Source organism: Hibiscus syriacus, unplaced genomic scaffold (assembly GCF_006381635.1).
Source record: "Hibiscus syriacus cultivar Baekdansim isolate YM2019G1 unplaced genomic scaffold, ASM638163v2 tig00111036_pilon, whole genome shotgun sequence".
Classification (NCBI taxonomy): domain Eukaryota; kingdom Viridiplantae; phylum Streptophyta; class Magnoliopsida; order Malvales; family Malvaceae; genus Hibiscus; species Hibiscus syriacus.
In genome coordinates, this window is record NW_024062963.1 from 120,146 (window position 1) to 137,163 (window position 17,018).

The 17,018-nt window shown below is 38.4% G+C and overlaps 3 protein-coding genes across 3 annotated transcripts; 2 read left to right on the plus strand and 1 right to left on the minus strand.

The window, feature by feature from the left end:
• Positions 1–1,041: 1,041 nt before the first annotated feature.
• On the plus strand, positions 1,042–2,937 carry LOC120151273 (cytochrome b561 and DOMON domain-containing protein At4g17280-like). The gene is made up of 2 exons (XM_039163782.1): positions 1,042–1,748; positions 2,210–2,937. Exons 1-2 carry the CDS (start codon positions 1,143–1,145, stop codon positions 2,780–2,782), a joined length of 1,179 nt encoding a protein of 392 aa, XP_039019713.1. The 5' UTR covers positions 1,042–1,142; the 3' UTR covers positions 2,783–2,937.
• A 400-nt stretch (positions 2,938–3,337) lies between these two features.
• LOC120151249 lies at positions 3,338–5,066 on the minus strand. The gene is made up of 6 exons (XM_039163765.1): positions 4,938–5,066; positions 4,587–4,858; positions 4,152–4,263; positions 3,893–4,064; positions 3,631–3,818; positions 3,338–3,493 (listed from the first exon to the last, which is right to left on the minus strand). The coding sequence occupies exons 1-6, from the start codon at positions 5,064–5,066 to the stop codon at positions 3,368–3,370; spliced, it is 999 nt and encodes a 332-aa protein (XP_039019696.1). The 3' UTR covers positions 3,338–3,367.
• A 9,453-nt stretch (positions 5,067–14,519) lies between these two features.
• LOC120151245 lies at positions 14,520–15,918 on the plus strand. The gene is made up of 2 exons (XM_039163763.1): positions 14,520–15,135; positions 15,337–15,918. The coding sequence occupies exons 1-2, from the start codon at positions 14,694–14,696 to the stop codon at positions 15,867–15,869; spliced, it is 975 nt and encodes a 324-aa protein (XP_039019694.1). The 5' UTR covers positions 14,520–14,693; the 3' UTR covers positions 15,870–15,918.
• Positions 15,919–17,018: the final 1,100 nt, after the last annotated feature.

Consider the following 17,018-nt stretch of genomic DNA (forward strand, 5'->3'; position numbering starts at 1 on the left):
TAATAACATTACCCAATATCTCTTGTTTTTCTTTGGACAAAGTTCTCACACACTCCACTTATATGTATAGGAAGTTTTGACAATGATAACCACATATGAAGGACCTTAAGCAAATACACTCACATGCAAAAACAAATACTCTCAAATATAAAAAACAAGATAGCTACCATAATAATATAATAAAGCAAAATCTTGTTGGGAAATTTTCCCCACATATGTGTTAGGTTATGATCAGAATATTCATCCTGTATAAAATATATTATACTTTGAAATTGATTTCGTACCATCCCTTCCCTTTTCTATTGAAAATATCTCCTCGTTGAATCTCAATTCAATTGTGCACTATGTGAATCGAATTATTAATAAACTCTACACTTTACGAGGTTTATAGTATTAAATTCACAATACGCGTGAAGCTGTGTAATTAAGTTGAGAAAGTTAGAAACGTGTACGGTTTAGATGCCTATAATAACTGTTAAAGCATTTAACAACATGACAGATAAAAGAGAATTTGCCAATACACGCTTGGGAAAGCATCTAGTGTTGTGGTTTAACTAAATTATAAGTCGGCTTAACAAAAAGTGGATGCATGTTAAACAGATGTGTTGACGGGGAGTGGGTGTCCCACGCAGGCATCGATGAGCAGATGGACTGGCATGTGCATGTGGTGCCACGATGAGGTGCAGGTGAGGGTTTGTTAGGGTCGTTTTGACCTCTCCAACCCTATACTACCTAACCCACCACCGCTCCCAGTAAATCTCTTTTTGGAAATGGTTCAACTGAGCCTGCCTTCAACTATTTAATTAAACCCTAGCCTATCTTGTTTGACAACACGGTTCTGGGTTTGTTTTATGTTTCAACCATTAAAAAGCACGAGAGCAATTACCAAGTTAGGGACGTAATCTACTGTAATAAACAATCATGGTCTTTTGCTGTTGAAGTTTGGTAAGAGATGGTCTGGAAATAGTGGGTTCAACAAAAATATATATATATATATATATATATTTTCACGTTCATATTCATCAACCGACAGACCAGAAATCTAACATCTCCTCCCTTCTATATATATATAACCCTTTCTCTCTTCTTTTGATTTCCATCAAACGGTGTATTACAGTTGAAGCAGCCGGGTCTCAAACACCATGAGAGGAACATCAACGTTATTACCTCTTTGTCTCTTGATGTCATTGCTTTTATCATCCTACGCTCAAACATGTTCCCGATATACCTTCTCCAGCAACCGTGTCTTCAGATCATGTTCCGACCTTCCTGTCTTAAACTCCTTCCTCCATTACAACCACGACTCATCTGGTAAGCTCGAGATTGCTTACAGGCACACGGCGATCGGGTCTTCGAGATGGGTCGCATGGGCCATAAACCCCACCTCGAAAGGCATGGTCGGCTCACAAGCACTCGTCGCTTATCGAAGAACCGATGGAACCATGAGGGTTTACACATCGCCCATCACCCAATACCAGACACAGCTGCGAGAGGGTAAGCTCAGTTTTGAGGTGTCGGATTTGTCTGCGACGTACGAGAACAATGAGATTACCATATTTGCTACTTTGGGTCTTTCGAACAATGGAACCACATTGAACCAAGTTTGGCAAGAAGGTGGTCTGTCAGGGAACACCCCACAGATGCATGTTACTTCTGGTCCTAATGTTCAGTCCATGGCTACCTTGAATCTGCTTTCTGGTGAGACTGCAACAACTAATGGAGGCGGCTCTAAGCTTAGAAAGAGAAACGTAAGTGAATGGCTCCAATCTTTACTTTTTCTTCATTGGGATAATTGCATCAATAGTCTCTAATAAATTGTTGAAAGGACTACAAGTGTAATTATCTCATTAGTCAAGCCTAAATTCTTCTTTTCTCGGGAACAACTTATCTGATATGTTGATAAAAACAAATTGTGTCACAAATTTTCAACTTCACCAAATGTTTTAATATGTTCTCTGGCCACATTTGAGCTGGTATTAACGTCTAAGTTAATGGTTAAACTGATTGAAAGATTTGACTGATACGATTTTGATGCTTTGAAGGCTTAATCAGAACACTCTGAAGCTTAGGACATAATTAGCATCTCTATCATAATTTGAGGATGTCCAAAGAAATTAACCTTTTCTTCAGTTTGAATAGGTGTTTCCTAGTTATCGCAAAGCTGCTCTGTTTCTGACTTTGTTTTCGAAACCATTTAATAAAATTTCAGATACATGGGATCCTAAACGCAGTGAGTTGGGGCATTTTAATGCCAATCGGTACTATAACAGCAAGGTACTTGAAGGTGTTCAAATCAGCCGATCCAGCCTGGTTTTATCTCCACGCTGCTTGTCAATTCTCGTCCTACGTTGTCGGCGTCGCCGGATGGAGTACCGGTCTCAAACTCGGCAGCGAATCTCCCGGTATTCGATTTGACACCCATCGAACCATTGGAATCGTCCTTTTCAGCCTCGGAACACTTCAGGTATTCGCACTGCTTCTAAGGCCAAAACCAGACCACAAATACAGGTTGTACTGGAATATATACCACCATCTGGTGGGATACGCTGTGATAATCCTCAGCGTGATCAACGTATTCAAGGGATTCGACATCTTGAAACCCGACGATAAATGGAAGAATGCTTACATCGGTGTCATTGTGGCTTTGGCTTTCTGTGCTGTCGTGTTGGAAGCGTACACATGGTTCGTTGTTGTAAAGAGGAAGAGGTCGGAAAGTGCAGGTAAATTGCAGCATGGTTGTGGAAATGGTAATGGCTATGGTGCTAGGTCACAGCAGGCTTAGAAACTTTGTTCCATTTCTTTTTTCTTTTTTTTCGATATAAATTTTAAAGTTCAGTCTGTTTATATTAATGTTGGATCCTCAGGTATGTTGATGTATGAGATTTTCAGAGGGAACGTAGAAATAGAAGTTATTCTATTATTATACACTTTTTTGTGATTTGCTGTTCATAAATATTAGGTTTTCTGAGATAAAACAAGGCAACACTCCGCGGTAAAACAGATAAAATAATGCATATACTGAAATACATTACTGATAATTCTGAGAAGTAAAAAACTTGTATTATCCTTTACAACTTCACTTCAGTTTTGAGGTTAGCATCGGAAAGACGACGGTCTACGACCCAAAAAAAAAAGTACCCCTAGAGTTCCAGGCTAATGGCAGAACTACAAGATATTCTTGCCACGATGCCCATGGTACATCTCTCATTCTGACCAATGAACAAGCAAACTAATTGGAAACTATTGTCGAATGCACGACGAACAACAAACGAACAAGTAGAAAAGAGAAAGGTCGTCACTCTCTGTAATGAACTTATTCAAGCAGTTATACGAAGCAGTCAACTCTAGCAGATCTAATTCAGACATCTCAGGATTGCTTAAATAAATGATGACATAGTAGTGAGTCACGTATCCCCATCACAGATATGCTTTCGCATCCGATAAGCTCGCGAAGATTGGCATCACACAATACCACCATTGAATTTGATGGATCCTAAAAGAAGAGCAGAAACCTCTTAGGAGATTAATGCGGATGCTAGAGAAATAGCAAAGTATTTAAGCTAGTAGAGTGAGTCAGTGAGAGTGGAGTTTAATGGGAAGAGTTGCATAAACTTGTGTACCAGCTCCTACCTCCAAATGATTAACCTTAGTGTACTCCCAAACGCGCCTTTCTGCCTCAGCAGCTAACCTCTCCCTTCCTCCTGCACCCAAAAACTTGGTAAGCGCCTCGGATATAATTACAGGATTGGGCCCTGGTTCAACACCTTCAGTGGTGGACTCGACATTTACCTTCCCTTTTTTGGTTTGACTTGATTCCTCTGCAAGGATTAGCAAAATTAATAAATTCAAGTCATCATAGACCAAAAATATATTTGCACCTATCAACACAAACTTGATGGGTCAAGAGGGCTAATATGTTTTGCCAGCAGTTCGTTCATCTTGAACATGTCAGTGCAGTCTGTCTCGAACACCACACGTAGGGCTTCATCGCAAATTATCTTTCTCTTGTTACTCGGATCTTGCAGGCTGTTCTTCCATATATATGCCCACAGTTGCTTGACAATCCGAATCAAAAGGAACATAAATGTCAGAATCGCATCACTCGAGCGCTGCTGACTGAAAGTAATCTATGTTAATCCAGGGAAACCGACCTCAGTCCTCGGCAAAGCTCGCTCACCAACTATGGCTTGAAGTTCTGGTGAAACACTACAAACTTTGTTCAGACCCCCTGATTCACATCTTCTTTTGGGTGCAACAAGGGCACTGCAATAGCATTTGAAAACACACAAATAACTGAGTCATCAGTAAAGCGATTAATCTTCATTGATATAACACTAAGGGAAAACATTCAAATTCACATCAAGAGGCATAGAATGTTACCAAGCTGACACTAAAACTCTTAAACTCGGCCAGGAAAACCCAAATTAAGTTGCATAAAATGTACGTAAAGGTTAACCTTGTGCCAAAAATCATATATTTGCAAAACCCTAAAATGAACATAATTTTTACACAACACCCTTTCTGAAAAATGTTAAAGCAAGGGAATAGTGCAAAATAGGAAGAAAGCGCTAAAAAAGGCGGCAAACCTTTCTTTGGGGACTTCAGTGGTGGCAAAGGGAGCGGCATTTTGAGTGGAAACATTGGCTTTCGTGACAACCGGCTGGGGCAGCAGCTGTTGATGTTGCTGGAGCTGCGGCGGTGGTTTAGCGGTGAGAGGAGAATGAGGGTGGCGGAAGTTGAGTTCATGGAAAGGGAGCTGACAGTGATGTTGGAGAGCAAAATGGGGAGGAAATTGTTGATGCGAAGGGAATTGAGGGTGGTGTTGGAGGTTGAAATGGTTTTTAGGAGGTGGCTGAGCCTGGGTTTGTGGGGGACAGAGCAAGAAGTTTATTTGGTCCCTAATGAAGGCGGCTTTATGGGAGAGGTCGGCACCTAGCTTGGCTTCCAGCTGCTGAACGAAGCCGTTTAAGGTGGTGGAGACGCTGGGGTCGGACTGCCGGGGCAGGTTCTCCACCCCTCTTGGCCATTGCTATCTCTTGGTCCGACACCATGCTTGCTTCCTTCATGTAATATCCCTTTTTAAGTAATACTGAACTGAACCAGCAAAAAAAACCCAAACAAACGTTTGCTTCTCTCTCCTCTTTGTCTCTATCCCTCTCTCTATCCAACTGTTCTGTCTTTCAATTCTTTATGTTCAGTAAAATGACGGAATGGTCCCTCTTGCTACACTTTTTAGTTTAAATTGATACCGGAATGAAACCCTTGCCCTTGATAGTACCCATAACCCACTTGAGAGTTTAAATTGAAGAATTTGGTTTATGATTCCTTTGTTTGGTGTTTATGGGTCTTAAGATGGAAAAATTATGTCGAAAAATGTCCTCTCGACTAAAAGGTTTTATAACCAAAACATTTTATATTAAATGTTTTGGTTAAAAAGACTTTTTAATCTCTAATTCATGGACTTCAGAGTAAGTTCTGACAAAGTGGAGGTTGAATTTGGACTCACGGTGTTCAGATAAAGTAACCCATGAAATTTGAGATCGAACGATCACCATCTACGATGGTTGATGACGACCGATGGTGATGTCTGACCACCTTCTGTTATTATTTTATATTAAATAATAATAATAAAAATATCACGTCATATGAGAATAATATTAAAAAAATTTAAAATGATCAAAATTTGAGCAATTAGAAACTTTACTGACTAAATTAGAAAAATTGAAAGTATGATGAGAAAAATAGAACAAAGAATATAGTTCAATGAGAAATAATGTAATTTACCCTTTTTAGAGAGTTGGGGAGAAAGGATAAACATGAAAAATTCAAAAGTTTTAAAGATTATTTTTCTTTTTTTGGAATTGAAATTAAACTGTATTGTCCATAGAGAGAAGAGACAGAACACGGTAAAACTGAATGGAATAGTAGAAAAAGTCAAATTATTTTATTATAAAACATAAGAATTTGTAAATACTTGAAGGAAAAAAACTAAGGGTTGTTTGATAAAATAAAATGATTAAGCGTTCAATAATTAAATTACATGAATGATTCAAATGTTATGTATGAATTAGCTCTGAATGTGACAAACTGTTTGGTAATGGTTCTGAATGTACAATCTGAATTATGAATATTTTTTTTTACCTTCATAATGATTTATTATATTATAAGATATGTTTGTCTAATAAGACAACATGTGAAAAATAGGTATTATGGTAAAATACCAGATGCTTAATGATTCAGAATGTACTTTAATGCTGAATCATTCAGCAGTGTTTTGTTGTTTCATTCAGCATAGTCTTCATTAAGAGGTGAGAATCAAACACGTTGAATGTTGAACGGTTCAGCATTCAATGCTGAATGGTTCCATTCAGCAGTAAACAAGCGGCCCCTAAGATTTAAACTCCATTTATTTAATATTTAAACTTATAAAATTTTAAATCATCCCATGATCCTATCGCATCCTATTTAATATTTAAATTTATACGTATTTATTTAATATTTATTATCATCCAATGAAAGAATATAAACAGGTACAATATTAAACAAGTAAAGATGAAAAAACGAATTCCATGATGACATAAAATTTTTCTCTGTGGCGGTTACTTTTTTTTAGGGTTTCACGTGTTGTTTGGGTTTCGTGGTGCGTCGGAGTTAAATTGACTCTTGGAAATGTTGATTGGAGTCTAGGGTGTGAGTGGGGATTGTTAGCTATGGCTGCAGAGGCTTATGTGGGAGCAGTCGAAGCTTGATTGGAGGCTTATGTTTGATTCCACGGGGGAGTAGCGCCTTGATTTTTTTCCTCCGGTGTGCTGCAATGGCTCTGTTACGGTATCACTTCCGGTTGAGGTTTTTACTGCGGGCACTCAAGTATGGCAAAATTCCCTTGTTCTCCGGTTTGTTGATCGGACTCCCAATTTTGGGGTTTTGCAATAATTGCTTGGTATTTCTGGTCACACGCTTGGCCTCATCAGTTTAAGTAACCCCCAATAAATCACATAGAAAAATCTCAGAACAACCAGGCACTAAAGTAGGCGCACCGATTGTACCTTTAAAAAAGCTCACAGCTTCAGCAGCAATTACCTAACCTCGTTGCTTTTTTTTAATGAATTTTTATGCTCCTAATCATCTACTTGTTATTTCGTTCAATCATTTGTTTGAAACGAGAATTCATAGTTAGGATAATCTAATAAACTCTTATACACACCCATATCAAAAGAAAATCAAAACATGTAAATCACATTACTAAAGAGATATACGAGTTTGATTAAAATGTAAAAACACTGTATTAGATTTAGGGATTGGCCGCCCAGACCTCGACCCAAATATATATATATATATATATATATATATATATATATATATATATATATATATATATATATGTAAAACCCGATCTCGTCTCGCCCTGATAAATTTTAAGGTTTTTCCGTTCCAAACTCATCTTGATTTTTAGATTAAAAACTCGACCCGACTCTATCCGAATAAAATAATATTTTAAAATAATTAAAATAATATATTTTATAATTATTTATTATATTTAAAATAATTAAATTAATATAATTAATATTTTTAATATTAAATAATATATTTTAATTATATAAAATAAAAAATCTTAAAGTAAAAATTAACTAGTTTGACATGTCAGTTTAAACTCGACCCTATCTGTGCCAAAGTTATATTCTATATAACTCGTCCTCTCCCGTCCCGAATCTCAAATTTTTTTAAAAAAATCGTTCTTATAGAGTCGGATCAAATCAAGACCATCAAATTCAGGTATTTTAACCCTCTCTAATTAGATTACGAGTCCACAAATTTATATTTTCTTCTTTCCTTAACCTCTATCAAATTATTTCACGGATAATCATCACGTGAGATCATATTCATTGTACCTAGACACCAACATTGGTTCATTGAACTTGGACATTCATTCCAAAGCAGATTAAACGACCCTTCAGTTTTTGAGCAAATCTCGGACCTTAAAAAATGGGTAAACTACATTAGTTGGTCAATAATGTTTGGGGTAGTTCTCGTTTTTTCCATTGATGTTTCAAAAGTTACAAATTGGTCACTAACGTTATCAATTTATTACAAACTGGTCACTTAACCTTAACGAACGTTAACGGACCTGACGAAAAACACACCTGACACGTTAAAATGCTGACACTAATGTTTGGGGTTCTTGAAGTCTATATAAAAAAATTACTCAAGTCCTTCGCTTCAACCGCCGTCCATGGCGACGACGTCACCATTCTTACCAGAGATTCAAAATGATGTGACGGTCGCATTTTCGATCATGTCTCGTTTACCATAATTGCGGTCATAGCGGGCGCTATTACGGGTATATCGGAAGGCACCTCTACCACTATTTCGTAGGCTCTATCAACGTCGCAGACCGCTATTTAAAACCTTTATTCTTATACTCAATCAACCCTAATCCTTTAACTCAAGCCTCCTCTCGCCTCCTAGACGACACCGTGTTCTACTCCATCTACCCAGACACCGCGTTCAACGCCATTTTCGAATCCCTAAAATTCCTAATAGAAAACGAACAAGCCGCTGCCGTACCGGATTCGATTCAATCTGCCTTACAAAGTCGGATCGCTGGGTATTCGGAGAAAATGAAACTTAACACGCATACAATGAGGGTTCGGGTTTCGGTAATGGTAGCTCAATTTGGGGACACCCTTCCATACCGTTACATGGAAGTAGCTCATTCATTCCCTCATCTCATCTGTATGAAATGCAGCTTGAATCTACGTGGAAAATGAATCAAAACAAATCAATGAGGACAAGCTTTTTTCTTTGTGAGAAAAATAGCAAATTTATTTACAGATAAACATATTTCATGACACGGTGATATACCTCGCGTTGTAGAGCTTCATCAAGCTCCTGTTGAAAAATGCATGGCTTCTAGATGGCTTTTGGTGACTATATGATTTCAAAGGTGGCTAAATGGGGGCAGCTAATTTTTCAAAGTTAGGCAGGCCATTATTTTTGAATTTAAGCAATGGGAAAATTATTTTTAGTCATTGGACTTTAGGGTATTTACAAAGATTGGTCCCTAAGTTTCAACTATAAATACCCTAGCTCATTTAGCTTCAAAATCATCCCAAAACATTTCTTTCTTCCTATACTAGAGAGCTTTCTTGTGAGTAGTGAGTGTTTTGTAAACACCTGTAAATTTTCTCTTTTAGTAAAAGATCTGCAGCAGTACGAAGACGTAAGCACAATTGACTGAACTCCGTTATCAATTTTCGGGTATTATTTTTCCGCTTTTATTTCGCATTCTCACTAATTTGGTTATAGGGAAATTACTTGTACTCGATTTATTTCCTAACAACTGGTATCAGAGCTTTTGGTTGTGAATTTTGTCAATTTTTTGCGAGGTTACTATTCACGTGAATAGTGAATTTTATGATTAGTAAAATTTTGTCGGCGATACGAATTTGTCGACAGAGGTGTTCTAATACACGGTGGTTCGCAAGAATTGTCAGAAACGATCCAAACGAAACCATATTCGAGTGGCAGCGATGGCTGCAGACGAAGAGAAGGTGAAAATTGAAAAGTTCGATGCGGACTTTGGCTTTTGGAAAATGCAGATTGAAGATTTTTTGTACCAGAAAAATCTATATCAACCTCTCTCAGGAAAGCAACCAGAGGGCATGAAGAATGAAGACTGGGCTCTTCTCGACAGACAAGCCCTCGGAGTTATCCGACTGACGTTATCCCGCAATGTTGCTTTCAACATAGCAAAGGAAAATACCACGGCGGGTCTTATGGCGACTCTCTTCAGTATGTATGAGAAACCATCGGCCTCAAACAAAGTTCATTTGATGAGGCGATTATTCAATTTGCGGATGACGGAAGGGGCATTGATGGCACAACACCTAAATGAACTCAACACAATCACAACTCAGTTGAGTTTAGTGGAAATTGAATTCGATGATGAAGTTCGAGCTTTAAGTCTCTTATCATCTCTACTAGACAGTTGGAATGCTACTGTTACAGCAGTTAGCAGCTCGTCGGGAAATAGTAAATTGAAATTCGACGATGTTCGGGATTTGGTACTGAGCGAAGAAATTCGACGAAGAGAATCGGGTGAAGCATCAACCTTCTCAGCCTTGCACACGGAGTCCAGAGGGAGAACTTCAGAAAGAAATTCAAATCATGGCAGATCGAAATCCAGATGGGGAAAATCCACAACAGGAAAGAAAGATTTTACCTGTTATAATTGTGGCAAGAAGGGTCACTTTAAAAGAGAGTGCCGAGCACTGAAGAAAAATACCGGCGCGCATGAATCTGCCAACGTGACGGAGGAGACAGGTGATGCCATGATTTTAAGCGTCAACAGTCCAATTGAATCATGGATTTTAGATTCAGGGGCATCTTTCCACTCCACGCCATGCCAAGAAATCATGGAGAACTATGTCAATGGTGATTTTGGGAAGGTTCGTCTTGTTGATGATGAAACCTTGAAGATCGTCGGAAAAGGAGACATCCGACTAAAGCTGCCAAACCAGACCACCTGGAAGCTGACAGGAGTGAGATATATTCCTGGTCTCAAAAGGAATTTGATTTCTGTAGGACAACTTGATGGATAAGGTTATAGTACAACCTTTTCAGGCTGTGAATGAAAGATTACCAAAGGAGCACTCGTCATTGTTCGTGGTAAGAAAACTGGTACTCTCTATGTAACCTCAAATTTAGAGAATATCATTGCAGCCGCAGATGCTGATGTAAAATCAAACCTATGGCACCAAAGGCTTGGTCATATGAGTGAGAAAGGAATGAAGATACTTCTGTCAAAAGGGAAGCTGCCAGATCTAAAGAATGTAGATGTCGGACTATGCGAGGATTGCATCTTTGGCAAACAAAAGAAAGTCAGTTTTATAAAGATTGGCAAGGCACCCAAGGCAGAAAGGTTAGAATTGGTTCATACTGATGTATGGGGACCATCCCCAGTTCCATCTCTTGCAGGCTCACTATATTATGTCACCTTCATCGATGATTCAACAAGGAGGTGTGGGTTTATTTTCTGAAGAAGAAATCAGAAGTCTTTGATACCTTCAGAAAATGGAAGGCCATGGTGGAAAATGAGACTGGTTTGAAAGTCAAACGGTTGAGGTCTGAAAATGGAGGAGAGTACAAAAATAGGAGATTCAGAGATTTCTGCGCAAACAATGGGATCAAGATGGAGACAACAGTTCCCATGACACCGCAGCAGAATGGCGTAGCAGAGCGCATGAACAGAACTTTGAATGAACGTGCCAGAAGCATGAGGATACATACCGGATTGCCCAAATTTCTATAGGCTGAAGCTATCAATACTGCAGCTTACCTGATCAACCGTGGGCCCTCAGTTCCTTTGGATGGCGGAATACCAGAGGAAGCTTGGAGCAAGAAAGAAATAAACCTTTCACACTTAAGAGTGTTTGGTTGTATTTCTTATGTACACATAAACTCTGATGAAAAAAGTAAACTTGATGCCAAGTCCAACAAATGCGTCTTTGTTGGTTACGGTGGTGATGAGTTCGGTTACCGATTTTGGGACTACGAAAATTGGAAGATCATCAGAAGCAGAGACGTCATTTTCAATGAAAATATGATGTACAAAGACAGGTCAACCACAAAATCAAGTAATACCGAAGCTGAAACAAAGGAATTTACTGAGTTCGAGGAGATTTCTGGAAATGATGTTCATATCAGTCCTGAAGCAGTTCAAGAAGAACAAGACACACCAAAACTGAGACGCTCCTCCAGAATTCCTAAACCAACCCAACGATATTCGCCTTCTTTACACTACTTGTTGTTGACTGACAATGGTGAACCAGAGTGCTATGATGAAGCAATGCAAGTGGAGGATTCAGTCAAGTGGGAGTCTTCCATGAAAGATGAGATGGACTCGCTTATGTCAAATCAGACGTGTGAATTAGCTGAATTACCACCAGGCAAGAAAGCGCTCCATAACAAGTGGATCTACAGGATCAAAGATGAGCACGATGGGAGCAAACGCTACAAAGCAAGATTGGTTGTCAAAGGCTTTCAGCAAAAAGAAGGTATTGACTACAATGAAATTTTCTCTCCAGTCGTAAAACTGTCTACAATCAGACTGATGTTGAAAATTGTAGCTGCAGAGAATTTACATCTTGAGCAGTTAGATGTAAAGACAGCTTTCCTTCATGGTGATTTGGAGGAAGAAATCTATATGAGGCAGCCAGAAGGCTTCATAAAGGCATACAAGAAAAACCTGGTATCCAGGTTGAAGAAGAACTTGTATGGTTTAAAACAAGCTCCTAGACAGTGGTACAAGAAGTCCGACAACTTCATGAGTAGCAGTGGTTTTACCAGATGCCAAGCAGATCATTGTTGCTACATCAAGAGGTTCGAGAACAGCTTCATTATTTTATTGTTGTATGTTGATGACATGCTCGTTGCAGGCTCAGACATGCAAGAGATTATAAACTTGAAGCAAAAATTGTCGAAGCAGTTTGCTATGAAGGATCTGGGCGCTGCAAAGCAGATTCTTGGGATGAGGATCAAGAGAGACACAAAGTCGGGGACTTTGATGTTATCACAGGCTGAGTACATTACTCCAGGTTCAACATGCAAGATGCTAAACCAGTAAGTACACCTTTAGGTGTTCATTTCAGACTCTCTAAAGAACAGTCACCAAAGACGGAGGAAGAACGAGCACACATGGTGAAGGTGCCGTATGCCTCAGCAATTGGAAGTCTCATGTATGCCATGGTTTGTACTAGACCAGATATTGCTAATGTAGTGGGAGCTATTAGCAGGTACATAAATAATCCAGGCAAGGTACACTAGGAAGCAGTCAAATGGATCCTCAGATATCTGCGGGGTACCACAAACAAAGCACTTTGTTTCAAAGGTGGAGATACGATACTGACAGGCTATGTAGATGTTGACTTAGCCGGAAATGTCGATATCAGAAGGAGCACTACAGGATATGTCTATACTCTAGGAGGAACCGCAGTGAGTTGGGTTTCTCAACTACAAAAGATAGTTGCTCTCTCCACAACTGAAGCAGAATATGTCGCTGTTACGGAAGCCAGCAAGGAGATGGTGTGGCTCCAAAGTTTCTTGGAAGAGTTAGGCAAGAAACAAGAAAACAATGTCTTGTACTGCGACAGTCAAAGTGTTATTTATCTAGCAAAGAATCCGTCTTTTCATTCCATAACGAAGCACATACAATTGAGATATCATTTTATTCGGTGACTATGGACAAACTGAAGTTGTGTTCAGCTTCAGTTGGCATGCTAGAGTAATCAAGACCAGAAAGCTGCTGCATTGATCGAGGTGTGAAGACATATTAAAATCAATCTTCAAGTGGGAGATTGTTGAAAAATGCATGGCTTCTAGATGGCTTTTGGTGGCTATATAATTTCAAAGGTGGCTAAATGGGGGCTGCTAATTTTTCAAAGTTAGGCAGCCTATTATTTTTGAATTTAAGCAATGGGAAAATTATTTTTAGTCATTGGACTTTAGGGTATTTACAAAGATTGGTCCCTAAGTTTCAACTATAAATACCCTAGCTCATTTAGCTTCAAAATCATCCCAAAACATTTCTTTCTTCCTATACTAGAGAGCTTTCTTGTGAGTAGTGAGTGTTTTGTAAACACCTGTAAATTTTCTCTCTTAGTAAAAGATCTGCAGTAGTCCGGAGACATAAGCACAATTGACTGAACTCCGTTATCAATTTTCGGGTATTATTTTTCCGCTTTTATTTCGCATTCTCACTAATCTGGTTATAGGGAAATTACTTGTACTCGATTTATTTCCTAACAGCTCCTGCTTATCATATGGAGTAATATCTTTAGCATGCAACTGAACTAAACATTCACTTATCCTGGACGCAATGGAAAAACACAGGTTTTAAAATTAAAATTGCTTCTTTGTTGTACTTGTTGATATGAAAAGGACGTTAAGCTGCAAGAATCGAAGAACAAATCTTCCATGCTTCTGAAGTAAAGAGACAGACTGATTGGGTAGGATGAGCAGTGAAGACCATAAAAGGAGAAGAGGAGGTGCCGTTAAGATATTAGGGTAATTCACGTGACAGTCAACCTATTCAACTCATTCTATGTCAGCAATTAATGCGTTAATTGTGTTTTTCGTTACGCCTGTTAACGTCGAGTGACTAGTTTGTAAACAATCGATAATGTTAGTGATCGATTTGTAATTTTTAAAATATCTGTGAAGAAAACGAAAACTACCCCAAACACTAGTGGCCAACTGTGTAGGTTACCCAAAAATGGAACATACAAAGTCTGTTTTCCACGTAGCAATGACATCAGTAAATTAACTCATAAATTGGTAAATTAAAGGCGTGGCGTTTAAAATGAATCTAGACTCTTGTTCGGGTTAGGTTCATTAAAAACACTGAAGAACCAAGTCAAATCACGTAGCCGAGATAATGTATCTAATAATTCTTTATAAATATAGAGAAAAAGGTATTAAATTTCCATTAATTCGTCCACTTTCGTATAATATCGGCCGAATATTCTGGGAAATACACTGTTCCTTTCTGGCTTGTTTGTGATACTATAATGAGCACATAACGACACCATTTGCCAAAAACTGAAACTTTACCATTTTCTCCAATATAAAACCACTGTCAGTCTCCTTCAATCATCCTCCCTAGAAAGGAGGGAATAAAGGTATTGGTTCTGTTGATGATGGCGAGGATTCCAGTGAGATTCAATTTTAAGATAGCAGCGGCTTTTGACGAGGCGGCGCGTGCGGTGTCGCTGGTACGGCACTGCGAGAGCAGCGGCAGCGACCATTCCCTGGAGGATTTGAGTGATCTTTCTGATCTTGTGAATTCTTTTCTCGAGAGTGATTGCGCCTTTGAATCCGATGAGCATGGGGGTAATAAAAAGACTGTTCAAGAGAAGGACAAGGAAAACGATGGATCATCGGATTCGGAGGGTTATTGGTCGGACACAAAAGACACGTTAAAGAGATTGCTCGTCAAGGACGAAGATGATGATAAGGAGAAGCTTAAGATCCTGGAACAGGTAGCAGAATTTGCTCGTCGGAATGTTTTGGACATGTTTTCCGAGGGTTATAAACGTCGGCTCATGTCTGGTTTGCGAGACAATGGCTTTGACGCCGGTAAGCTTCTTTGATTCTCCTTCAGATGGGTCAATTTGTGTCTTTAGCACCTCTATTTATATTCAAATTAAGAGTTCAATCCCTATATTTCAACTTATCATAATTTGATTCGGGGCGAAACCAAACAAAAATTTTAAAAGGGAGCTTGAATTTTGGTGAGTTTTAGTGGTCAAAATGTAATCTTATTAACTTGATAAACAGGACTGTGCAAATCACGGTGGGAGAAATTTGGGAGGCATCCAGCAGGGAGATATGAATACGTGGACGTGAATGTTAATGGGACTCGTTATATCATCGAAGTAAATCTCGCTGGGGAATTCGAAATAGCTCGACCAACAACGAGTTATGCTTCGTTAATCGAAGTTTTTCCGATGATTTTCGTCGAAAAACCGGAAAAACTGAAGAAGATCGTGAGGCTGATGTGCAAAGCAACGAGGAAATCGATGAAAGATAGGGACATGAAGATGCCACCATGGAGACAACATGCGTACATGCACGCCAAATGGTTCGCTTCTTACAAGCGTACGGCCGATGAAATCCCCTCTAGTAACAACAAGAGTCCGAAGAAGAACGATGCCATGGCGGCTGCGGCTAAAATATCAGTCGGGTTTAAGGAATTACCGGCGATTTCTTACCGCTGCAGAGAGAATATCGTTGCTGATAAAGCTGGTTTGAAGGTTGGGTATTTAAGTGCCGCCTTCAATGCAAGTGCTGGTATTGGTTTGCAATCGTAGTCAATAATGGCGTCAATTGTACATAAATTTGCTGTTTGGTCCAATTCCATCGCCCATTTCTGCCAGTAATGATCCACTCAGGGCCTGTTGTTTGTAAAGATGAAGTTACAAGGGATGTCGTATGCCCAAGTGGTTCATTTTGGATTTAGAATTGTTGGGATATTCATTATATATTGTTTTGTTAGCAGTTAACTGTTCAAGCAGCTTTTGTCAATATATTATGAGTTTCATCGTCAAATAAAAAGATAATATAAAGTTTAATGTGTAAAAACCATGCGATACTTTTTCCAACTAAATATAGCCGTACTGCCATGTTTGAACTAGCATAAATGCCAACAGGAGTTTGACTAAGATTTCGACATCCTCTACCACAATGGACTCAGATGTCGACATTGGTTTTGCCATGATTGAACTAACAATTATGCTAGCTAGAGTTTGACTAAGATTTCGACATCCTCTACCACAGTGGACTCAAATGTCGACATTGACTTTCTGTACAGCGAATATATACATATGAATTTAGGAATCTTAACTATAAGGATTGACCAGAAACACTGTCATCTCCTTATATTTTACACTTCTGATAATTTTAGAAGTCTGTCCTCCTAACATAAGTTCTTATGTCTGTTCTTACTTAGCAACAACATTACGAGAGTATAGATTATTTTTTTTAGTCTTGTGATTTTGAATTTAGTTCATATATATATTAAAATTAAAACAGACCAATCGATTAAATTATAAATTTATAGTTTAGTCCATTAAAATGTTATGGTAAATAAATATTGATTTTTTATTTTAGAAAATATTTGATGGTAAATATGTACAAATTGTTTTTAATAAATACAAAAATAATAATACAATAAGTACAGACATATACTATCAAGAAGCGATTTTAATGTCATATTCCTCTAGATATTTCGAACTTAAATAATATTGTTTATAATAATATTTCTACATTATATATGAAATTGAAGATATTCATATTGTCTGTCAATAAATATTAATAGTGATTTTAATATGATTGGAGGGGGATGAAAAGCTATGGCCTATGGGTGTAGTTTGATATCAATAGTAAGTATAGGTACTAATATGAGAATTCCTTCCAAATTCAAGTACCAATTTGAAAGGAAAAAACTTTCAGTACTAATT

What these genes read in the sequence shown, in the direction of transcription:
- LOC120151245 (XM_039163763.1), top strand. Translation starts at nt 14,694, where the DNA reads ATGATGGCGAGGATTCCAGTGAGATTCAATTTTAAGATAGCAGCGGCT. An exon ending in AGACAATGGCTTTGACGCCG is followed by an intron (nt 15,136 to 15,336) that starts GTAAGCTTCTTT and finishes CTTGATAAACAG; the next exon opens with GACTGTGCAAATCACGGTGG.
- LOC120151273 (XM_039163782.1), top strand. Translation starts at nt 1,143, where the DNA reads ATGAGAGGAACATCAACGTTATTACCTCTTTGTCTCTTGATGTCATTG. An exon ending in CTAAGCTTAGAAAGAGAAAC is followed by an intron (nt 1,749 to 2,209) that starts GTAAGTGAATGG and finishes ATAAAATTTCAG; the next exon opens with ATACATGGGATCCTAAACGC.
- LOC120151249 (XM_039163765.1), bottom strand. Translation starts at nt 5,066, where the DNA reads ATGAAGGAAGCAAGCATGGTGTCGGACCAAGAGATAGCAATGGCCAAG. An exon ending in GTTCAGCAGCTGGAAGCCAA is followed by an intron (nt 4,859 to 4,937) that starts GCTAGGTGCCGA and finishes CCACAAACCCAG; the next exon opens with GCTCAGCCACCTCCTAAAAA. An exon ending in ACTGAAGTCCCCAAAGAAAG is followed by an intron (nt 4,264 to 4,586) that starts GTTTGCCGCCTT and finishes ATGCTATTGCAG; the next exon opens with TGCCCTTGTTGCACCCAAAA.